General features: G+C 43.4%; 1 protein-coding gene across 1 annotated transcript in view; it reads left to right on the top strand.

The window, feature by feature from the left end:
• Positions 1-18,124: 18,124 nt before the first annotated feature.
• PANK1 (pantothenate kinase 1) overlaps positions 18,125-25,712 on the top strand; it is a 48,963-nt gene continuing 41,375 nt past the window's right edge. Inside the window, exon 1 of the mRNA XM_008156923.3 lies at positions 18,125-18,842. Within this exon, the coding sequence (XP_008155145.2) occupies positions 18,125-18,842 (718 nt within the window). The remainder of the gene's footprint in view (positions 18,843-25,712) is intronic.

Here is a 25,712-nt window from a genome sequence, read left to right as displayed (position 1 = left end):
ACGGGGTGTGGAATGCAAACGCAAGTGTGCAGTAAACAAGATGCAGGCCGACAGTACCCAACAACAACATAACCCATGGCTAAAGGTGGAATCGCGTGGCCCCGTGAGGAATCGGGCTCCCTCCTCTCTGGTTTCAGGGTGCCTCACCTGAGAACCCCTGCTGCCAAGTCACTGCAGGTCAGCAGCTCCTGCATTGAGTGTCTGCCCCCCTGGTGGTCAGTGGGTGTCATAGCGACTGGTTAGATGGTGGGAGGGACACTTAGCATATTAGCCTTTTATATATATAGATATTTATATTTCCCATAATCTCCTTCTCCCTCCCCTCACTAACTTACCATTATCTCCTCACTCAGTTTGCCTTCTTCCCCCATAAAATAATTATATTTGAGTTGAGCCAGTTTGGAGTTTGGAGTAAGGAAGAGGATTCAGGGCCAGGAGTAAAAATGAACAAAAAAAAAAGCAGCTGCAAAAGGGAAAAAATCAGGAAAGAGAAAAACTTTTCCTATTCAGGCTGGAACTCAAGTCTTCAGTGGGCTCAATGTCAGTTTCCATTGCTCCTCAGGCAAGTCTACCCTTAAATCCACACTTCCTTTCATACCTCATATAATGCCTTTATTGCTTTTACTAGCTGTTAACTTATTCCCAGATCTCTAACCCTCCAGATCCTGCATTTATTTATCATTTGAAACATTTATTGAAACCCTCCTATAAAACACTAGGGTAGGAGTTAGGGAAACAGTAGTGGAGGAGAGTGAGAAAAACAGATACTACCCTCAAGGAGCTTACATTCTAATGGGAGAGGTAATCAAGTTAAAAAATTACAAATAATTGCCCGGCCGGTGTTGCTCAGTGGTTGAGCGTCAACCTATGAACCAGGAGGCACTGTTCAATTCCAGTCAGGGCACATGCCTGGGTTTTGGGCACGATCCCCAGTGTGAAGCATGCAGGAGGCAGCCGTTCAATGATTCTCAAATCATTGATGTTTCTTTCTCTCCCTCTCTTTTCCTCTCTGAAATCAATAAAAAAAAAAAATTTTTTTTTAAGTGCATTGCATTTTTTGATAGTTGCCTAACAGAGGTAGAGGCATGGTCACCCCCACTGCCCATTCTAATTTAATTCAGAATATCTCAACATGGCCAAAATATCCTGGTTCTAAAGCAACACTTTGCCATTAATAGAAATATGTATAAGAAAAACAAGCGTTAGACAGGTTTTTATGTGCTTTGACTAATTATTCAATGGGGCTTCCCCAAAACCAGTCATTTGAATTGTTCCTTTGACAGTCAGTCGGGAGATTTTACTCCTTGGGACAATGCACCATACAAGATTCCAGATAAGTGAGGGTATGCCTTTCTTTTAGAAAGTAAGCAAATGGACTATAATGAAGGGAGAGGTGGGAACACAGAATGTTTGCTCAAGGCAAAGGAAAACATATGTTGAAGTAACGGGGGTGGGGGAATAAGTGAGGCTACGTAGACAAATGGATGGCTGGATTCCTGGCTCTGACACTTTAGAAGTTTAGGACATTGGGCAAGGTCAATGGACCTTTCTGAACCTGATGCTTCCTAAGTGCCAGTTTTTCTTAGGTACAGATGATACCCAATAAATGCTAGTTACTATTACAATGTAACATGAGAGTCCAAGGTAGAAAACTAATATGAGCCGAAACCGGTTTGGCTCAGTGGATAGAGTGTCGGCCTGCGGACTCAAGGGTCCCAGGTTCGATTCCGGTCAAGGGCATGTACCTTGGTTGCGGGCACATCCCCCAGTAGGGGGTGTGCAAGAGGCAGCTAATCGATGTTTCTAGCTGTCTATCCCTCTCTCTTCCTCTCTGTAAAAAATCAATAAAATATATTTTTAAAAAAAAGAAAAAAATAATATGAGAGTGATCTAGCCCCCATCTAACAAATATAGTCTCTTCTCTCTTAAGGGAGAGAATCCTCACTGGGTTTTATAAACATGTTGTATTTATTTGTTAAATTTTAAGCCCTTTCGGAATTTTAAGAAGTGTGCTTTACTCATTTTTGTAAATCCCTCAGCCCAAAGAAACTTGGGGCTGAGTCAACAGTCCTCAGTCTTTTACAATAGTTCATATTAGATGTCTGATTAAGATATAAACAAATGTGGGGGTGATGAGAATGAGAAGGAAAAGCTGGCTCTCCAAAAATAGGGCCCAAACCACAGAAGCTTAAAAGTCATTCAAAATTCTAATGAATTCTTTCTAAGTTGAAGGAAATATTTTAGTACGATTCCTGAAATACATTTTAATTCTGAGTCACAGTTGTGATGTGCAATTTGTGGAACAGCTATAAAAACAAATAGAAAACCTTTTCAAATGAGTGGATATTTTGGGGAAGTTTGTGGGAGTGGTTGTGACATATTTGAAATAAACTGTTTTTTTCTTGTTTTTTTCCCAATTGCTCATTGTGGGGCAATATGTGACAGATTAGTGCCAAACAGATAATTTGGTACAAAAAGAAACATCTATATTCAATGACTATAAATTTAGCATCTCCAGCCTCTTGCCAAGGCATCTTCATGTTATCCAGCATGGGGCTCAGCTACCGACTGTGTCAGTCAAACAGCCAAGAGTATCAGGTTCTGTTGCTAGAAATATTCCAACTCAAATCATCTTGGCAGACAATACCCTCCCTTAAATTTCTTTGTTTAGTAAAGTAAATTTCAGGAGACTGCATTGAAGCAGAAAATGCAAGTAATAGCCACAAACTCTACTGCGCAATTCCAAAATAAGATAAAAATAAATGAATAAACAAAAACCCTCTGAAACCAAAAGTGTTTTTTATAAGTTTGGTACCAGGACTATTTGGCAGCAAAACCTGCTGTGGACAAACATGTCTCAGTGCTCGTATCCGTGAGCAAAAGTCATGCACCTTTTGCTACTTGCTGACATTTTGTGACCTGGGGATTAACAATTGCACTGTGAAAATACCCACAAGAGTTAAAGACATGTCTCTGGGTAACAGTGAGAATAAGACAAGTAAGCATCTGTCTTTATCTATAACCCAGAGTGGAGTTATTGCAGAAGTTAGATGGTGGAATGTCTGAGATATCTTACTGAAGAATATGGTGTGGGAGCTACCACCATCTATGACTTAAAGAAACGGAAAGACAAGTTGTTGAAATCTTACAGTGACAGTGATAACCAAGAACTAATGAAAAACAGAAAAACACTGCATAGGACCAAAAATAATCTTGACTATGTTGATTGAATGGATTCAACAACAATGAAGTAAATTGACTGGTTTGTTGGTCATGAAACAAGCTAGACTATGCCATGAAGAGCTGACCATTGAAGGTAAGTGTGAATACTCAGGGGGCTGGCTGCAGAAACTTAAAAAGCGGCATGGAATCAAGTATCTTAAAATCTGTGGTGAAAAAGCTGTTGAAACCGCTGGAAATTACATTGATACATTTGCTAAGATAATATCTCCAACCTCTTCTTGCCCTAAACTAATTTACATTGTTGACGAAACAGCTCTGTACTGCTGCTAGAGTCCTAGGAAGAGTTTGACAACGGCTGAGGGAAGGCACCAACAGGTTTCAAGGATGATAAGCAAAGGTTGACTGTTCTTGGTAGTCCCATTGCCACAGGCACACTCAAGATAAAATTGGCAGTGACTGGGAAAAGCCTATATCTAAGATGTTTAAAAGGTGTTTGCAATTTACCTGTCCATTATTATGCAAACAAGAAAGCATCCGTTACAAGAGAAATCTTTTCAGATTGGTTCAATAAGCACTTTGTGCCAGCAGCACAAGCTCATTGTAAGCAAGCTGGACTGGAAGACAATTGAAGATTTTATTGTTCTTAGACAACTGGTCTGCACATCCCCCTCCTCAGCTGTCAAAAACACATTAAAAATGAAAAAAGCAGCCTTAGCCGGTTTGGCTCAGTGGATAGAGCGTCGGCCTGCGCACTGAAAGGTCCCAGGTTCGACTCCGGTCAAGGGCATGTACCTTGGTTGCGGGCACATCCCCAGTAGGAGATGTGCAGGAGGCGGCTGGTTGATGTCTCTCTCTCATCGATGTTTTTAACTCTCTATCCCTCTCCCTTCCTCTCTGTAAAAAATCAATAAAATATATTTTTAAAAAATAAATTAAAATAAAAAAGCAGGGATAGAGGAGGTGGCCTGACTCCTCTGAACAGCCTAAATGGGGATTATACCAATTTAGGTTTTCTTAAGTAAGACCTTTGGACCCATCTGTGTTTACCCCAGCTCACTTTTTCCTTACTAACCATTTTAGACATTCATATACATTATGAAGAAAAGTCCAAGAAAATTGAGAGTACAAAAAAAACAAAACTCTCCTGCCCTAGCTGGTTTGGCTTCAGCCTGCGGATCAAAGGGTCCCAGGTTCAATTCCGGTCAAGGACACATGCCCAGGGTTCTGGGCTCAGTCCCCAGCAGGGGGCATGCAAGGAGGCAGCCGATCAGTGATTCTCTCTCATCATTGATGTTTCTATCTCTCTCTCTCTCCCTCTCCCTTCCTCTCTGAAATCAATAAAAATACATATTTTTAAAAAACTCTCCTGATGATCCATCACCCAGAGAAGACCACTGTTAACATTTTCATCGTTTTCTTTTTTTTTTGGGGGGGGGAGTGGGGGGGTTCATATACATGTCCACTATTATTACTATTGCCTGTTTCTTTTATAGTCAGAGTCAACTTTACATTCCCTTTTTTCTTTTTTACCTATTATTATAAAATAAGCATTTTCACCATTCTTTAAAAATGCTCTTCATGGGCCATTTTCTTTTTTTTTTCTTTTTTTAAATATATTTTATTGATTTTTTTTACAGAGAGGAAGAGAGAGGGATAGAGAGTTAGAAACATCGATGAGAGAAACATCGATCAGCTGCCTCTTGCACACCTCCCTACTGGGGATGTGCCCGCAACCAAGGTACATGCCCCTGACCGGAATTGAACCTGGGACCCTTGAGTCCGCAGGCCGACGCTCTATCCACTGAGCCAAACTGGTTTCGGACATGGGCCATTTTCATGGCTGTCTAATAGTGTGTAGTTTGGCCACATTATAATTCACTTAATTAGTTTGCTATTATTGGACACAGAGGGATTGTCTTCCAGGAAATCCTGTCCTCTGGGTTCTATACTTGGCCTCTCACGCTGGCATTGGTGTATGTAGCCAAGTGACAGGTGTTTCTATATCCACAGGATAAATATCTTCTTAGAGCAATCAACTTTTCACAAAATAGAAAGAGGAAATTCATTCTAAAATAAACCCAGCCCATGCATATTATGAAATAGAACTGCAAATGTACATTAATTTTTAAGATAAAGCAAGAAGCCCTAGCCAGTTTGGCTCAGTAGATAGAGCATCGCCCTGCAGACTGAGGGGTCCCAGGTTTGATTCCTGTCAAGGGCATGTACCTTGGTTGCAGGCACATCCCCAGTGGGGGGTGTGCAGGAGGCAGCTTATCGATGTTTCTCTCTCATCGATGTTTCTAGCCCTCTATCCCTCTTCCTTCCTCTTTGTGAAAAATCAATAAAATGTATTTTTTTAAAAAGATAAAGAAAAGGATATTTTAAATTAAATGAAATGTGGTTGCAGAGAAATTATTTTGTTGACATATTTGTGAATTATAGATGCAGCCTACAGTAGTAGAACTATGTGATGGTCTTTTGTAATACTTAATTTTACATGTTGGGGTTGTATATATAAGGAAGTAGTGCTGCCTGGTCAGGCTTGGCTCAGTGGTTGAGCCTGGACCTTATGAACCAGGAGGTCACCGTTCAATTCCTGGTCAGGGCACATGCCTGGGGTTTTGGGCTCCATCCCCAGTGGGGAGCGTGCAGAAGGCAGCCGATTAATGATTCTCTCTCATCATTGATGTTTCTATCTCTCTCTCCTCTCCCTTCCTCTCTGAAGTCAATAAAAGTGTATTTTTTAAAAATCACCAAAACAGTTCTCATATATCCTTCACCAAGCTTCCCAAATGTTCACAACTTATATAATGATACTATAATTATGAAAATCAGGAAATTGACTTTGATATTATACTATTAATTAATATACAAATCTCACTCAAATTTCACTGTCACACTAATGTTTTTATGGTCCTGGATCCAATTCAGGATCACACATTGCATTTAGTTCTCATGATTTTTTTAAGTATATTTCTTTTTTATAAATATATTTTATTGATTTTTTACAGAGAGGAAGAGAGAGGGATAGAGAGTTAGAAACATTGATGAGAGAGAAACATCGATCAGCTGCCTCCTGCACACCCCCTACTGGGGATGTGCCCACAACCAAGGTACATGCCCTTGACTGGAATCGAACCTGGGACCTTTCAGTTCACAGGCCGACCCTCTATCCACTGAGCCAAACCGGTTTTGGCTTTTTTTAAGTATATTTCTTTATTGATTTCAGGGAGGAAGGGAGAAGGAGAAAGAGATAGAAACATCAATGATGACAGGGAATCATTGATTGGCTGCCTCCTGCACGCCCCCCACTGGGGATCGAGCCCGGAAGCCAGGCATGTGCCCTTGGCCAGAATCGAACCTGGGACCCTTCAGTCCGCAGGCTGACGCTCTATCCACTGAGCCAAGCCGGCTAGGGCAGTTCTCATGATTTTTTGGTCTGCTTCAATCTAAGATAGTTCTTCAATGTTTTTTTTTTTTTACCTTTATGACATTGACACTTTTGGAGAGTACTGGCCAGTTATTTTGTTGAATGTTCAAGTTGGGTGTTCTGATGTCCTCATGATTGAATTTATGTTATGCATTTTTGGCAAGAACAGACAGAGTGAAACTGTGACCTTCTCAGTGCATTTCAGGAGTCATGTGATTTTTTGACATTTTTATTGAGGTGACATTGGTTAATAAAGTTATGCAAGTTTTGCCCTGGCCAGTTACCTCTGTTGGTTAGAGTGTTGTCTTGATTTGATCCCTGGTTAGGGCACATACAAGAATCAACCAATGAATGCATAAATAAGTGGAACAACAAATTGATATTTCTCTTTTTCTCTCCCTCTCTCTCTCAATCTCTCTCTATCTAAGATTAATAAATTTTAAAAAATTATATGTTTCAAGTGTACATCATCTGTATATTGTATTGTGTATTCATCACCCAAAGTCAAGTCTCTTTCCATCACCATTTATTCCCCCCAACCTTTACCCTTTGCTACCGCCCTGCTACCTCCCCGCAACCTCCTTTTCCTCTTATAATCACTGTAGTGTTGTGTGTCTATGAGTTGGTTTTGTTGGTTTTCTTGCTTGATCTCTTCCCCTTTCCCACCCAGCCCCTCAATATTCCTCCCCTCTGACAGCTGTCAGGCTGTTCTCTGTACCTATGAGTCTGTTTCTATTTTGTTTGTTAGTGTATTTGTTCATTACATTCACGTATAAGTGAGACCACATGGTACCTGTCTTACTCTTACTGGCTTATTTCACTTAGCATAATACTCTCCAGGTCCATCTTTCGTCCATGCTGTTGCAAAAGGTAAGATTTCCCTGACCCAGAAGCTTTGGAAAATGTCTTTAATTAGACTGTGTTTCTCCTCTGTGATAGGAATTATTTTGCCCATATTTTTCTTTGACCCCTAGTTCCACTCTTTGGGACTTCTTTTTCGTTTTTAGAGAGGGGAGGGGAGAACTTTATTTTGTATATGGGAGGAAGAGTGAGACAAATTTATTTATCAACCAGAAGGGCAAACAGTGGCAGAGACTGACCACGTCTTTTCTTTTCTTTCTTTTTTTCAAATACATTTCATTGGCTTTTTACAGAGAAGAAGGGAGAGGGACAGATAGTCAGAAACATCGATGAGAGAGAAACATCGATCAGCTACCCCCCGCACACCCCCCGCACACCCCCCACTGGGGATGTGTCCGCAACCAAGGCACATGCCCCCGACCAGAATCGAACCCGGGACCCCCCAGTCCACAGGCCGACGCTCCATCCACTGAGCCAAACCGGCCAGGGCAATGACCACGTGTTTTCCAAGGTCATTTCTTTTTTCCTTGTAGGCATTAAGTTAAACTACATTTGTCAGCCTCTCCTGCAGTTAGGTGGGGCCACAGGATTGAGCTCTGGCCAATGAGGTGTAGATCAAGTTGACACCTGTTGCTCCCAGGCTTATTACCTAAAATATGACCCACAACCTCTATGCTCTCTTTTCTTTTGTTCCTCATCTGTTAGCTGGATGTCAACATCCAGGACATGACGGGTTCCCGAGGGACTGAACAGAGCAGAAAGCCCCAGCTATCCACGCAAAACTCTTTGTGAGTTACAAATAAACTTTTAATGTGTTAAGCCACTCAGCTTTTAGAATTATTTATCACAGAAACTAGTGTTAATTATGCTGACTAATTAAATCTCCACTATACTAATTTAACATGCTGAAAGTTATATGACAAATGGGTAGCTAAATGTTTATTTAGAGATCCCAGACCTAATAAATATATTATTTCTGCTGTGGAATGATCACAGACCAGCCGATCTGATACATTTTAATTTTCTAAGGGTTGCCTTGCTGACATGAATATAATGAAATTTCTGACCCACCCATAATGGGATAATGGATGTCAGGTCTAAATGTGCCTGCGGTGTGGGCTATAAAGAGATGCAAAGTGACCCTAGCGGGTTTGGCTCAGTGGATAGAGTGTCAGCCTGTGGACCGAAGGGTCCCGGGTTCAATTCTGGTCAAGGGCACATTCCTCGGTTGCAGGCTCTTCCCCAGCCCAGGCCCTGGTTGGGGCGTGTGCAGGAGGCAACCAATTGATCTTTCTCTCACATTGATATTTCTCTCTGTCTTTCTTTCTCTCTCTTACTCTCTCTAAAAATCAATGGAAAAATAACCTTGGGTGAGAATTTTAAGAGAGAGAGAGAGAGAGAGAGAGAGAGAGAGAGAGAGAGAGAGAGAGAGAGAGAGAGAGAAAGTGAAGTGGTTAAAGCCTTAAAATTGTTTTTAGGGATGGTCCTAGATCTGTTCCTGAGTCAACATCCATTACATGATCGATCATTCAAGGTCCAACTAGGTGAGAAACCACCCTGGATGCTCAAAGAGAGGACTGTGATGCAGGAAAGAGGAAGAGGCAAAGAGATAATCAGAAGACAGTGGGGCAATGCATGAAGCCACCACCACTCTTAGGATGGCACTGCACAGGGAAAAGGTGGTGTAATTGGAGCCCGGAGATAAGATCGCCCAGTAAAAGACAGAATCAAGGCAGACATATCTCAGAAGAGGAAGACCCTGCCATTCTCTCACCAGTGCCTCCCATGGACTAAAGCCAGCCGGGAGACAACTGATGGGGGAACCTGAGAAAGACAGCACGCGGAAGCCAGCCTTCTGGCCTTGCTGAGCACCGCAAGGGGACAGCAGGCCAGAGATGTGAGCACACATGAGTGAGAATCACAGAAACTGGTAAAAACAGGAGGAGCTGTAGAACATTCTATTCTCAATAAAGCCAAAGCTCAAGCGTTAGAGCAACTTAAAAGAGCATTTCAGTCAAAGGTGGGCTATTTTAAAACTTCTCTTGCTTTTTGGAGCTTCTGTTTTCATCCTTGTGATTTATCACTTTTTTCCATTTTTATTCTAGGTCATAGAAGAGCCAGCATGTGGGGGAACTTCTTTATTCCGTGTTCAAATATGAAATCTCTGCAGGTGTAGCTCCTTTCTCCTCAAATTTTTGTAAGCAACTTTAAGCATTTGAAAATCACAAAGGTGAAAGGTGGAAGAAATTCTGCCTTGGCTATTTAGCAGCTCTATGCCATCGGGCAAATCACTTAAGCAACCTCTGCACGTCTCTTTTCCTCATATCTAAAATGGACACAGTATCTTACTATTTATCTCACTGGCTCATTGAAATGATCATAGTTTTTGTTTGTTTTAGTGAGACTATGTGAAAATATTGGTATACAGAAAAGCATTACATAATGTTAAAACGTTATATGTATTAATATGTCTCCAAATCCATCTACCTACAATTCCATCCTTTATTTTTTTTGGTTGGCTTTACTAAGATATAACCTAAATACAATTAATTTCATCAATGTAAGTGCACAATTCCATGAGTTTTGGCTAATATTTAGAGCTATGTAACTACTACCACAATCATGATATAATCTATCATTCCCCCCAAAAGCATCCCTCGGGTCCCTTTGCAATTTTTTATTTGTTAATCCTCACCAGAAGATACTTTTCCATTGATTTTTTATTTTTATTTATTTAATATATTTGTATTGATTTCAGAGAGGGTGAGAGAGATAGAAACATCAATGATGAGAGAGAATCATTGATTGGCTGCCTTCTGCATGCCCCCCACTGGGGATCGAGCCCACGACCTGGGCATATGCCCTGACCGGGAATTGAACGGTGACGACCTGGTTCATAGGTCAACACTCAACCACCGAGCCATGCCTGCCGGGCTCCCTTTGCATTTTTATACTTTAAAAGTTAATATAGACCCAAGAGAAATGAAAACATACAGTCACACAAAAATGTGTACACAAATGTCCATAGCACGATTATTCATAATAGCTCAAATGTGAAAACATCTCAAATGTCCATTGACTGATGAATGGATAAGTAAATTGCTATATCCATGCTGTGGAATATTATTCAGCCACGAAAAGGAATGAAATACTGCTGAATTCTACAACATAGATGAACCTTGAAAACATTATGTTAAATAAAAGAAGCCAGTTACAAAAGACCACATATTGTATGATTTCATTTATATGAAATGTCTAGAATAGGCAAATCTATAGAAACAAGGTGATGCATACGTTCTAAAATTGATTTTGGTGATGGTTGCACAATTCTCTGAACATACTAAAACCATTGAATTGTACCCTTTTACTGGGTGAATTGTATGGTATATGAATTATATCTCCATTAAGCTATTACCAAAAGAAACGTTAAGAATTAAAGGAAGTATAAAACAAAGGCAACATTTTATTTATTTTTTGAATTGTTTTTGAAAGTCCCCACAACTTAGGCATGTGCCCTGACCAGGAAATAAATAATGCTCCAACCAACTGAGCCACACTGGCCAGGGATCTTCCAAATCTCTTTGCATGACAGTTTGCATGTCAGGTACCAGCATCAATGTGGCTTCCTCAACTATCTCCATCTAAACTGTCCCCTCCCTTCTAGTTATTCTCTTTCACTTCATTTTGTTTAATTTTTTTGGTCACTTAACACAGTGTATTTATTTACATCTACTTACTTATTTTCTTATATCCCCTGCCCACCCCTATAAGAATGTATGTCGGCAGGGATGTTTTTGCCTTGCTCATTACTGTAACCTTGAAATAGTAGCTTGCACATGGTAACATCATTTAAAAATATTTGTTGGATAGACATACAAAATAGAGATAGCTATAGTAGAGATTGTTATACCTAGAACATTTTTTAAAGGGGGAAAAAAACTCTTTTGGAAGAATCTAAGTTATTAGAACTGCAAAAAAAAAAAGTTAGTGAGAAATAAAGGGACCCAATAATTGTTATGAAAGGCAGTGCTATGCAGGCAGTGGAATACTGTATCAGGTGATTGCGACCGTGGTGCAGAGTCTGCAGGTAATGGGGAAAACACCACCTTTTGGGAGGCACTACAGATGAGTTGTGAATTGTGCAGTTCTAGAACCAAGCAGACCTCAGTTCAAATGTGAATTATACGTGTTTTTTTTGCTGTGTGAACTTCTGCCAGTTAATGAATCTCTCTGAGCTTCAGATATTATTCTCATATCTCATCTGAAATATGAGAATAATAATAGTACCCAACTCACATGACTATTGTGCTGATTAAAAAGACACTTAGAGCCCAGTCGGCATGGCTCAGTAGTTGAGCATTGACCTATCAATCAGGAAGTCACAGTTGGATGGTTCGATTCCCGGTCAGGGCACATGCCCAGGTTGTGGGCTCGATCTCCAGGAGGAGGTGTGCAGGAGGCAGCCCATCAATAATCCTCTCTCATCACTGATGTTCCTCTCTCTCTCTCTCTCTCTCTCTCTCTCTCTCTCCTCTCCCTTCCTCTCTGAAATCAATTTTAAAAAAAGAACACTTAGAGTGTGCTTAGTACAGTGCATGGCATATGACAACTCAATAAATATTTGATAATAAGATTTATAATTTTGCTAAATCCAGCTCTATTCCTGAAATTATGCCCAATACTTGGGGTTACTCTGATCATATCTTATCAAATATCTAGGTAGTCACACTCCATCCCTCTTCCCAAAATCCTAATTAACTAGAGGCCCAGTGCACGAATTTGTGCACAGGTCAGATTGGGCTGGCCCGCCCCCCATAGGGGCTGATGGGGTGGGGCCAATGAGGAAAGGAGGAGGGACTATGGGCGGTTGGTGGGCTGGCCCTGCCCCCTGGTTGAACTCCCAGTTGAGGGGACAATTTGCATATTAGCCTTTTATTATATAGGACAGGTACTCAAAAAGTATTAGTGACTGACAGGAAGTTTGTTCTTGTGGAGCGAGTTCATTCATGTACACACAGTTATTACTGGCAGTGGCAGCTGCTGATGCTATATTTTTCCATCTCTGTTGACTGAAAAAAATGAGAAACATTAGTGATGAGAGGGAATCATTGATTGGCTGTGTTCTGCACTCCCCCTACAGGAGATGGAGCCCAAAACTCAGGCATCTTCCCTGACCAGGAATTGAACTGACCTCCTGATTCATAGGTTGATGCTCAACCACTGAGCCACACTGGCTGGGCCCAAATATGCTTTAAAAAAAAAAATCTCCTACGTTACTGGTAATGTTCTATTTCTTGATCAGGTGCAGGTTGCACAGGATGTTTATCTGTGCAACATTCATTGAGCTTTACCCTTAGGATATGTGTACATATCTCTGTGTATATTATTTTTACCAAAAAGTTAGCCAGGAAAAACTCCTTGGGTTAGTCTTATATATATACTGATGCTGGGGAACCCTTGACTTACCTCTCTCCCAAAGAATTGTAAGGACCTAGAGGGCAGTGAAGGCATCTGTTTTAGTGTCTGCAGCATAGTACATACACTTAATAAATAATTGGCAAATAAATGAATGAATGAACAAAGGGAGAGAAGTGGCTTGTGGGTTTCTTCTTCCCTCACTCTCTTCCAGACATTATTGTTCCCTGCCCCTTCTGGAGCACATGACAGCGCATGCCTCAAAGTTACACCTCTGAAATCCTCCCCGCTTTTTTTTAATTTTTTTAAAAATATATTTTATTGATTTTTTACAGAGAGGAAGAGAGAGGGATAGAGAGTTAGAAACATCGATGAGAGAGAAACATCGATCAGCCGCCTCCTGCACACCCCCCACTGGGGATGTGCCCGCAACCAAGGCACACGCCCATGACCGGAATCGAACCTAGGACCCTTGAGTCCGCAGGCCGACGCTCTATCCATTGAGCCAAACCGGTTTCGGCCCTCCCCGCTTTTGAATAAACCTGTGAGATGCCACCCATCTTCCTCCCTACCACATGTTGGGTGTAACTGATCCAGGGCACCAGCCTGACAAGGGCAGGAGAAAGGAAGCAGGTGGAGAACATTCTGTCCCCAGGACCAGCACTTCTGCCCTGCTTGGGGCTGAGCCACCTGGCTCAGGCCTTCCTCCCCAGGCCTGGGAATCAAACTGGACAGACTATGTCCTTGGAGATTCTGTATTGCTACAGCTTTTATTTGCGTCTGTGATGTAAGTAAATGGCTACCTAAACTACTAAGCTTAAATTATGTAGGAATTTGAAAACTATATATTTGAATATTTAGGAGTAGCAATGAAGGTTTGTTGTTGTGGTGTGTTTTTGTTTTTGTTTTGTTTTTAACAATCTTACAGTAGAAAGTGAGACACCCTGGGTGAAATATCACCTGCCATTTATTCAGTCACAAATAATTGCCAAGAGCTTCCTAGAGATACAATGATGAACAAGAGTCATTAAAGAACAGGAGTCATTAAGGAAACTTGGTGGTGGGAGACATATAGTCAAAGAATAATATTTAACTTTTTCATAGTATTTATGATGTGCTGGGCCCTTTTCAGATATATTCATTTCATCACTGTAACAACTCAGTAATGTTATTATTATTATTCCCATTGTAGAGTTAAAACTGATAGAGTCAGGAAGGCAAAGTGAAGGAAGTAGGGAATCTAGTTTTAAGGATCAGGAAGTTCTCTTTAAATATTAGAGACTGAAGCGGAGATCTGAGGATTGAGTTGGAATTCAGGAGGCAAAGAGGTCTGGGGGAAGAGAATTCAGGCAATGGAAACAGCAAAGAGATAATCATTTGAGGGACTGAAAGGCTGCTTTGTAGAGGGAGCTCGGGCTGCCTTGGCTCACTGGAGAGTCAGAGAAAAGTTCAGGGGGTTAGCCCTGAAGGATCTGCCACAGCCCCTGGCTCTCCTGGTTGCAAGCCTTATGGGGCCCCTTAGGGCTCAGGGGATACGTGGGGACCTTTGTTTTCCGGGGTTTTAAAGGCTGGGCATTTAGGGACCATCAGTAGAATTTTCCTCAGCTCTATGCAGATGTACCTAAGGAGATTTATTCTCTTAATTTGTCATCCTTGGGTGTGGTTGGCAAATGGCACTAATTGGATTTCTGTTATCTGTCTCTCTTAGTAGGGTGCTTTAAGCTATTCACCCTCCAGTTGGGGAGGAGAAGTGCAAACCATTTCCTCTTGGTTCAGGGAAGATAGGATTTACTAGGTGGCTGCCAACTGCTTTTTAGCTATCTGTCTTAGTTTTCCCATTCCACTGGTCTTAGAATTTTCCTAGCTTCTTACTTCTCTATAGGAAGACTAGAGGCCCAGTGCATGAAAATTCATGCACTGGAGCGGGGGTCCCTCAGCCTGGCCTGCTCCCTTTCACAGTCTGGGAGCCCTCAGGGGCGGGAAGCGACCCGGTGATCAAGGGAAGGTGATGCCCCATCACACCTCTGCTGCTGCCACTGCTGGCAGCGAAAGCCTCGGCTGGCCCTGGTTACCTGAGCCTTGGGCGGCCCTGGGCAGCTGGGTAGCCAATATCTGAGGCTTGCCTGCGCCTGGGGCTGGCCCTGGGCAGCTGGGGGGCCTAGGGGACTGGGGGACTCTGGAGACCGGTTCTCGGAGCAGCCAGGCCCACCTGGGGGCGGGTCCGGCCTTGCTTCGTACCTGCTGAGGGGAAGGGCTGAGGGGACTGGGTGCCACTATTTTGTGGCTGTGGATGCCATCATCTTTGAGGGCAGGGCAGTCAATTAGCATAGTCCCTCCTTATTGGCTGTGGGTGCCGCCATCTTTGCGAAGGCGTGAGGGTCAATTAGGTGAGGGTCAATTAGGTCATATTCCCTCCTTACTAGATAGGATAACCTAGGTATTTTTCTGTCTTCAAATATGATAAGGTCAGGGAAGCAGAGATAATGAGAAGATTTAGGATTTAGCCCTAGCTTTGCTCTTAATAACCTCAGCCATCTCTCGGTGGCTCCGTTTCCTTATCTGAAAAGAAAATGAGTGGATGGACTGTTGCAGGAGGTGGGAACAGTATTGGGTGTTAGACCAGTGGGATCAGACCATTCCTGGGTTCAGCAACCTCAGTCCTTGAGTTCTGGCTAGGAAAGAATTCAGAGCCAAGACCCAAACTATAAAACATTTATTTGGTAAATCACAGAAGTAGAAAAAGTAATTCCTAGAAGAAACGGGCTTAGGAAACAAGTTATAGAGTTCAAGGAAGGGCCCTGGGGGCTACGGAGTGAGGAAGCTAATCATAGGGAGCCTGGGGAGAGGGGACAAGGAGAGAAAAGGTTCAGCTTGCTCTCGGGAGTGAGAGCGCACGTGGTCCCTGTCCTACAGGTTTTAAGGGTGGAGATTTTGGGGAAGATCCCAGCGGAAGGTCTCGGTAGAATATTCAGCCGTTTTCCAGGTGTGTCCTTTCAGGGTTGTGGTCTCCACTGATTGATTGGCTGACACCTGGGCATGGGGTTATTATTCAACGAAGTTGGTCCTGAGATCAGCTATGGCTGGTTTTGCTTTTCTGGGCCTGGAGCAGAAATATAACTGAGGCCTAGATGTTGTCTCTAGGGAGGAAAGGTCAGGGGATCCAAACTGAGTGACCAGCTAAGGGAGGAAAGGTCTCCCTGGGGGTGAGGTCCCACCTTACAATTGTCCTTTGCTAGGCACCCAGGGCTTTCCACCCTGGGGACCGTCTGTAGCTGGCCCGTCATCCTTGCTCTGCTCCTGTCTGTCTAACTGCCTATCACAGGACCAGGGCTCTCAAGTGGGTTCTAAATGTCTGCTTCTAGGTAAGGTTCTGCTGAAGGCATTGCCAATCTGGCTGCTGCTAAATGCAGGGAAGCCTCTGACTCCTCCAGGGATTAAGTACAAATAATGGGGAACATCACGCACAATACATCACACAATAAATATGGCTGCGAGCATGGTTTGCTCCAGTTGTTTGAAATGAAGGGTGAACTAATAATAACAATGAAATTAGAATAATGACCTTGAAACCAGACAACTAATGGGTCTGGGCTGCCTGTCACTACTTGAGCCAATTAAGCAGACAGGGTTGGATCATATGTGAGGAATTAAATATATATATATATAAATATATATATATATGTATTATTATTGATTTCAGAGAGGAAAGGAGAGGGAGATAGAAACATCAATGATGAGAGAGAATCATTGATTGGTTGCCTCCAGCACGCCCCCTTCTGGGGATCGAGCCCACAATCCGGCTTGTGGCCTCAACTGGAATAGATAGCAGGACCCTTGAGTCCACAGGCCAATGCTTATCCACTGAGCCAAAGGGGCTAGGGCCATACGTGAGGTTTTATTACAATAATGGCAGCAATTTGGCAGAGCAACAGGTCATCCACGAAAATCTACTCTGCACCCCCTACCCCCAATAAACCAACTGCTTATATTGGGTAGAAAGGCAAGGATTACATGGGGAAGTAGGCAAAAGGAAGAAGAATGGGTATGCAAAAGTAATAAAAACGGGTAAAATGGTTACAGATGATCGTTCATGTGGGCCGGGGGTTGCAAAGTGTGGGTGCCTCTGGGAACTCCATTGCTTTGGTAACAAAGTTGTTAAATCTCTCCATAATGATAGGCATTTCTTGGATGACAATGGAAGGCAATTCCAAGGTTAACTCCCAGCTCCCAGGGCGTACAACTCCCAGCCATATCAAAATATGCTTTCTTTCATCAGAACAGAACAATCACGGTTAACAGAGCATGTTGAATATTTCTTACAACGATAGCTCCTCTCTGCTATTCTATTTCTGGCCCTAACAATCTCTTTCAAGCACTTACTGTGTGACAGATTGCACCAGGTACTTTTAGGTAGATTCAAACGCTGAGGCCTCAGGGATTACACAATTTCGGGAAGATCCTCACCATCCAAATTGGTCCTGCCTACTGAGCATGCCCAGTCCTGTTTCATAGGGTCAGGTGTGTTAACTTGAGCAATGATTTCCTTGGGTTCGCTTAGTTAAGTTGACATTTGGGCCCCGTTTTGACTCCCCAAGTTTAAGGTGCTGACCACCACTTGATGGCTGATGCTACCCGCCTCATTCAAACACAGGCAACTCCTTCAACTCCACAAATAGCACGACATTGTCTCTCAAAAGTCCTGTGTCTGGGTGAGGAAAGTGCTTTTTATAGCTGGGGCTGCTTTCTGTTTACTCGGTCTCTTCCAGCCCCGGTTAATCCTGCCTACAGCTGTGTCCTTGAATGTCCTTACACTGTATTCCTAGGTTTCCTCCCCGCAAAAGACAACTCCACGAGACCACGTGGGGCTCGTGTTGGCGCCTGCACCTCCCCTCCCTCTCCAAATCAGCCTACCTTTCTAAAAATAATCCTTCCTCCTCCCTCCCCTCGGGCCTGTGAGCAGTTGGATCACTTAACCACAAACACACTCACAAAGGTTTCAGGGAGGAGGGGACAAACGTGAATGACCTTGCAAAGGTATCTAGCCCACAGGCGAAAGGAGTAGCAAACCCGAAACGTCTACAAATACCAGTATCTAACGTCTTCCCCGCGCACTCCTCCGGAAGCTGCTCGCGGCCCTTGCGCCCGCCTCGCTCGGTCTCTCCTCGGCTCCCTCTGCTACACAAAGCCCAACCCGCCTCTCTCTCTTCTTTGAAAACCCGGAGAACTTCAGGCCCCATGTTGAGAGTCGTCGGTGGCGGCGGCGGCGGCGGCGGCGGGCAGGACTGGGCATGCTCAGTCGCGGGGACAGGTTTGGGAAGTGAGGAAGCCGCGTTTGAAGTCGCAAGGCCCCGGGGTCCGGAGGAGGCGGGCTGCGGGGGCCCCAGCTGGGGTTGCGCCGGGATCCCCGATCCCGTGCCCGGGGAGAGCATGCAGCAGGCCGGCGCCGCTGAGCCCGCGCGCGGGGGGCAGGACGCGGAGGAGCTGGGGGAGAGGGTGGAAGAAGGGGAGGAGCACCCAGCTCGCCATCCCCCGGCGCCGGCTCTGCGGCTGCTGAATCGGAAGCCGCAGGGAGGATCCGGGGAAATAAAGACGCCCGAGAATGACCTCCAGCGAGGCCGCCTGAGGCGGGGCCCGCGCGCCGCCCCGCCAGCCTCCGCAATGGACGATCTCGGCGGGCAGTCGGAGCTCCCGGCCCTGCACGCCCCGGGAGCAGCCCCCGCGGGCGCCGGCAATGCGGCGGTGAACGGGCTGCTGCACAACGGCTTCCGCCCACCGCCCGTCCAGCCGTCGCGTCTCTGCAGCCGGGGCCCTGCGGGCGGAGGCGATGCGGCGCCCTCGCGCCTCCCGCTCCAGCCCGAGCTCCAGCCGCAGCCACCGCCCCCTCAGCACGACTCCCCGGCCAAGAAATGCCGCCTACGGAGGAGGATGGACTCTGGGAAGAAGAACCGGCCGCGTAAGTCCGCTGGGCGGGGAGCGCCGGCGGGAGGCAGGAGGCAGGAGGCATCGCGCGGGGCCAGGCACCCGGGAACGCCAGGGCGCGCGCCCCGTGCGCTCCAGCGCCCGCCGTCGGGGGTGGGGGTGAGGGGCACTGATCGGAGGGGACGCCCCGAACTGATTTATTTTCCCCCCAAAGAGCGCTAAGTCCTAAAGCTCGCTGTCTGAGCCTGAGCCTTGCCTGCTTCCACCTGTAGAATGGGCCGATTGGGCACGGAGCTTCAGATGCTCTAGGGAAGGCAATGGCACTGCTCGGCTTTCTGATTTGTCGAAGGAAAATTGCATGCGTGTGAACACTGGATGGGGTCTGGGAGCAAGGGTAGACCTAGAAGGACTGTCGGAGCTCCCTTTTCCCTTATCGGAGCTCGTCTGGCTGGGTTTGGCGCTCCAGCAGCCAGCTTGCCCTTTGAATCGTCAAGTAGCAGCCAGCACCTTGGGTCTATTGGTGAGCTCCAGAGCTGGAGGCGTGGAGTTTGACAACCCTCCAAATCACAGCCTATTGAACGCTGTTTTTTTCGCAGCCAATGAAAGGACCTGTTGGGCCAGACACACCCACTGATACCATGTGGGCCGGAACTATGTGGGCCAATGAGGATTGGAGGTGGATTTTTTTCTTTTTTCTTTTTTCTTTTTTTTTTTCTTTAGTGGAAACTAGAGTTGAGGGTTTCTAATGCTAATGTACAGCGCCGAAAGCTGTAACGCACTATTTCACAATCTAAAGCTTGTAGATGTCATGTTAGTTTGCAGAGTACCTTCCCAGCAGGGCGTTCTGGGATGTAAATTTGTGGGTCGACTTTAGAACTGGTTTTCAAACTATCTGAGCCGAACCTCATTCAACTAGTTACATCTTTCTGGGTGTCTTTAATGAAGCTTAAAAATGGCAAAAAACAAAGTAAGTAAGATGCATGCTAAAAAGCTATTGCGTTAAAACATGCACCTTTTGCATATAGGTTATTCTGTTACAGGGACATTGCAAGATAAGTGTTGGATTTGTCTGTAAAAGCTTAATATTTGGCAAACAGCTTCAGTTTGTTTCTCTCTGTTGATCCATTTAGACTCTTAGTTTTCTTGCATTCAGCTTTGCAGAGTATTTTAACTGACTGTGGGACGTGGTGACTCTGACACTGTGTTTTGTAGGTCTGAAATATTTAGGTTGAAAGTTAGATCTTGTCTGGAACTTTGAAGCCACACAGCAGATTTGGCTGTGGTTGTAAGGAAGACATTTAGCACCTGAATTTCTTTCTTTCTTTCTTTCTTTCTTTCTTTCTTTCTTTCTTTCTTTCTTTCTTTCTTTCTTTCTTTTTATGAGACTTTTAAGGAAATGATTATGGACTAAATATTGATTACTTTTGTTTTATTAACCTGTTTTATTTCTTTGGAAACCACATTTTAGTTCTGTCTCTGATCCACATTAGCAAATTGTATGAGAGTTTGCAATGTAAATAGCTAAAATATAATGAAGAACTGTACTGAGTTTTTGTTTAGTATTGCTAGCTTGAATGATCTATGTTTGAGGATATAACACTTCTTAAAATAATTTGTAGGAATTGAAAATACACTCTTAATAATGGCTTGGAGACAAAGTAAAAATAACCTTGCCTTAACTTGTACTCGCACATCCACAGGGATTATTATTTTAGAATACAAGAAAATACAACTTTATGTCTCTGTGCTTTGTGTCAAAAAGTAAAGTGGTTTGTATTTTTTTATAAAAATAAACAATTTAGCTTATTTTAAGCTTAGCAACCATATTTACTTAAACTGTTAAAAAAAGGATTCGTCAAAATTAACTTTTTATTCTCCTACCATGTTTTCTTTTCTCAGATTTGAACAAGCATTTCTGAGGTACATTTTACATGTTCTGAGTCACATATGCTGTGTTCACCACCAAAATTTCTTAGTTAAAACTAGGCTTAATTTAATATCTTTATACATTGCCTGTAAACATTCAGGGATCTTCTTATAAAAATATTGCTCAGTCAGTTGATATTTAGATACTCCATGATGAATCTACTGAGAGCTAAGCATATCTCTATTTTCTTGTGTCTGATAGATTTTCTGTGAGCAATTCTTACAAAGAGTATTTAAGAGTATGTTAGTGGTGGAAGCACCAAAGCTGGACAAGTAATTTCTGCTCACCAGTTTACAACATCAGACACCTCCTCCTGTCCGAACAACTGTATGTTAGGACAGTCAGATGATCACTTCTCGGGCAGCCACCTGGAACGCGTGTGTGGGAAGCCGTGTTTCTATTTGGTAATATTTTGGGTTGAATGTGATAACACATTCAAATGCCTAATGTTTAAGAATAATAAATGGAATAAAATAAAACAGGTCAGTAGTTTTCAATTATTTACAATATTTCAATCTGAGCCCTCAGTGCAGGGACTATTCACAATCTTGTAATCTAAAAAATCAGACCAGTGGCAGGTTGATTTCACTAAACCAGGAAGGGGGGGAATATTTATTATACACTGTCTTCATCTAAAGACCATCACTTCACCCTACATTATTCTTGCAAAGCTTTTCCAAAACCGCTTCCTCAAGCTTCCTTGGCTGTTTTACCTGCCTCTGCTGCTTAGCAGCTGTGTGACCTCAAGTTACCAGCACTCATCCTGACATGCTGGGCTTGGCTAGGTAATCTCCAAGCGCTGTTTCTTGTACCTTCAAAATGCTATGATACTTTTTGCCCCAGCTGGTTTGGCTCAGTGGATAGAGCTTCGGCCTGCAGACTGAAGGGTCCCAGGTTCAATTTTAGTCAAGGGTACATGCCTGGATTGCGGGCTGGATCCCCAGTAGGGGTGTTGCAGGAGGCGTCCGATCAATGATTCTCTCTCATCACTGATGTTTCTATCTCTCTCTCCCTCTCTGAAATAAATAGAAATATATTTTAAAAAATACTATGATACTTTGGACCTGACTTCTGCACTAGCTGTGCCCTCTGCCACATACATGCCTTAGTATTTCATTATGCCTTTTTTAAAAAATATATATTTTATTGATTTTTTACAGAGAGGAAGGGAGAGGGATAGAGAGTTAGAAACATCGATGAGAGAGAAACATCGATCAGCTGCCTCCTGCACACCCCCTACAGGGGATGTGCCCGCAACCAAGGTACATGCCCTTGACAGGAATCGAACCTGGGACCCTTGAGTCCGCAGGCCGACGCTCTGGATCACTGAGCCAAACCGGTTTCGGCTCATTATGCCTTTTTTTGCCTTGTGCCAGTTGTTTTATGCTATTTGTCTTATCTCCCCAATTACGATGGAAGAGTGATTATAGATAATACATTTTTTTGTCTTATTCCTTGCACATGAATGTTTGATTGATGTCACACCGGAAAAGGTATAAGTGGCGTCACCACCTCATTGAGGTAGCTGTTGCCATCTCTGCGATAGACTTTGGCAAAGTCCTTCAGTAGAGTTTCCATATGGCGTCAGTAGGGAGATTCCTTAGGTCTGCTGGGTGCCCTGATTGTTTGAAAATCATATATAAATAGCACCTTATGGAGGCAGCTCACTTCCCAAGTATTTTGAAATGAATGATAGACAGCCCTAATAGGGTGCAACAAGTGCCTAATGTCCTATTGTGAATGGTGCAGTCATTCGAACCCCAGAGGGCTTGAGTTTGAATTGCAGCTGGATGACCGGGAGCCTGTAATTTAACGTCTGGGCTTCAGTGTTAGTATCGGTAGGACGGAGATCATCATACTACTTCATTGGGTTGATGTGAGGATTGACTATGAAGAACGTAGATTTTCCTGCTTGATCCATAGCAGTCATTCGGTAAATGCCAACTGTCCTCACCACCATACAGAACACTGTCCACCATTAATCCATAGGACAAGAAAATTTATTTTTTAAAATATATTTTATTGATTTTTTACAGAGAGGAAAGGAGAGGGAGAGAGAGCTAGAAACATCGATGAGAGAGAAACATCAATCAGCTGCCTCCTGCACACCCCCTACTGGGGATGTGCCCGCAACCAAGGTACATGCCCTTGACCGGAATCGAACCTGGGACTCTTGAGTCCGCAGGCTGATGCTCTATCCACTGAGCCAAACCGATTAGGGCAGGACAAGAAAATTGAGCTGACAGACAACCTCAGACTGACTTTCTTAGTTTTTAAAAAAAGGCCTCGCCCTGGCCGGTTTGGCTCAGTGGTTGGAGCATTGGCCCTCAGACCGAAGGGCTGTGGGTTTGGTTCCTGGACAAAGGCGCGTACCTGGGTTGCAGGCTCCATGCTCCCGTTCTGGAGCGTATGTGGGAGGTAAACGATGTGTCTTTCTCACATCAATGTTTCTCTTTTTCCTCTTCCCTCCTTCCCTTCCCCTCTCTAAAAATCAATGGGAAAAAAAAAGGCCTAGGATAAAAAAAAGACCACAAAGTTGTTTGATTAGGTGTAACACTTGTAGTCCATAATTACCTTATTTTACCCTCCCCCTTCAATTAGATAATACAAAAATATACCCCAAAGGCAGGAAAAAGTACCCACGGTCCCATCATTCAAAGAAAATATCAGCTTAAAATGTGCCGTATCTGAAAGGTAGTACTAAAATGACATTTAGATTACTCTTTCTAGCATTGAAACGTCATTTTTAATGTTTTTATTGTTTTCTCAATAGTCCGTTATATGAGCATACCATAACTTGCTTAGCCTGTCGCGTAGCTTTAGGCTGCAGCTAGAGTCTGGCGTGACTAGTGCTACGGCACCACCTTTGTACATAACGCTTTCTACCCAGTAAGTTAATTTTGATAAAATTGGTTGATATGTGTGTACCTTTTGGAGGAGGAACAGAAATGGCACAAAGTAGTATATAGATGTTGCCTTGAAATCCTGGATATTTTAGACCCCAAGGACAGTGCTAGATAAGCCCCACTGGAGGACAGAGGAGAAAATTGTAAAGGAGAGAACGGTTTGAGTCACTGAACACTATGCTACAGAAAGACAAGTATTTGAGCATCATCGGGAGGCTGGAGGATGTGAGCTGCCTTCCTCCTTCCCAGGGCATTGGAACGGGCTGGAATAAGTGCTGGATCAGTGTGGTGGCCTCCCGGAGGGGAAGTTCTGACTTCTCAGATCATCCAGGTAAACACTAGCAGAAGATAGGTGAGAGTTCATTATGTCCAAACAAATAAACCCAGATCTGTAACAGTTTTAGTGAGCCACCGTTGTGAGAGTACAAGGCTTCAATTTTCTAAAAACCGGGACATTTAGCTTTGGCTTTCCACTGCCTCTGAATCTGGCTAATTAGAAAAAGCAGGGTAAAAGAGATATTGGTAGAATTTTGTAGTTGACTCTGCATCCAGTGTGGATACATGTGTATTAAAAAAAAAATAATCAGTGATTCTAGATGGATGGGAAGCATTGCAAATTTCAGAACAAAAGGGCGAAATGGAAAGCAGGAGCCTACTCTATAGCGTTGCTACCTTCTGGGATGTGGTCAGATTCCCAAGTTTGTCAATGAAGTTTGTCCAGTGCACATTTGAACTGAAGACTAAGAATTTAAGGCTCAAGCAGTCAGGTATCAGGATCTGGTGGACATATGAATACCACTTTCTCCCAAAAGATCAGTAAGTGGATTTCAACATTAATACAAAGCGTATTTTGTTTGGCACAGTAATCGAAGATGGAGAGAGTGCTGTTAATTTTTAACACGTGGGACATTAAGCAAGTCAATAAAACAAAATCCATCACGGTTTCAGAGACAAAATTAGTAGGGAAACAAAGGAGTACTGGTTTCAATGGACAGGTTTTTGGTTTTCTTTTTTTGTGTGTGTGTGTAATAGCATGCCTTTTAATTGTGTGTGTGTGTGTGTGTTTTAATACTGACCAATTACCATGAAACTAAAAATACATCAAGGTTTGACTTCTGTTACATTTAATTACACGTGCTTTAGCTTCCATTTGTAAGCCAGTGTTCACCCTGGGATGACAACATTCTGAATCGGATATGGGAACTGTTCAGTGTGTCCAACGTGGTTCGCAGAATTTCTAAGTAGACCTTTTCTCTAGATCGTGCAGGTGTCAAGCTTGGTATCTCATTACTCAATTTATGACGTCTTTAGATGCTTAGAGTTGGCTAATCATGTGCATGCACGTGTGTGTGTGTGTGTGTGTCTGTGTTTTTCCTTGGAAAGAAGTAGATGATTCAAAGGTTAAGGAAATTTTATTTTTAGAGGCAGTTACATCAAAATGATCTAGACCTCCACAGATTTCTTTATAGTTTGGAAGGAGGATGGAAAAACTGAGGACAATAGTGGGTACCTACAGTAGTCGCGTTGGTTGACTGAGTAATTCGAGTAGCTTTTATTGAGCAACAGCTATGTGCTATTGTCCTGTGTGTTTTTACACTCTTCATTTGACAGATGGGGAAAGGGAGGCACAGAGAAGTGAAGAAACTTGCCCTAACCCCGTAGTTAGTGAATCGCAGGGTCAAAATTCAAACCCAAGTCTTAACTCCATTGCCAGCTAGCTGACATTCTTTTCTGCCACAATAAGCCTATTGCATATTTATGTCGGGGGGGGGGGAAAGAAGTATGTTATGTAAAACTTTCAGAAAAGTTAAGTGTATTCAATTTTTACACCTTTGGCAAACAGCTCATCTATGTGCTTGTAGAAGTAACAGCATCAGACACTCCTAACACCCTGTGAGATAGGTATTGCTGTAGATTGAACGTGTGTATGTCCCCCAAAATCCATATACTGACATCCTGACCACAGGTGATGGCATTAAGAGGTAGGGCCTTTAGGAGGTGATTATTGGGTTATGATGTTTGAACCTTATGATTGGGATTAGTGTCCTTGTAAAAGAGACCGCGGAGAGCT

The sequence above is a fragment of the Eptesicus fuscus genome, chromosome 17 (assembly GCF_027574615.1).
Source record: "Eptesicus fuscus isolate TK198812 chromosome 17, DD_ASM_mEF_20220401, whole genome shotgun sequence".
Taxonomy (NCBI): Eukaryota; Metazoa; Chordata; class Mammalia; order Chiroptera; family Vespertilionidae; genus Eptesicus; species Eptesicus fuscus.
The sequence above is the reverse complement of the archived record's forward strand: the minus strand, read 5'-3'. Positions and strand labels throughout refer to the sequence as shown.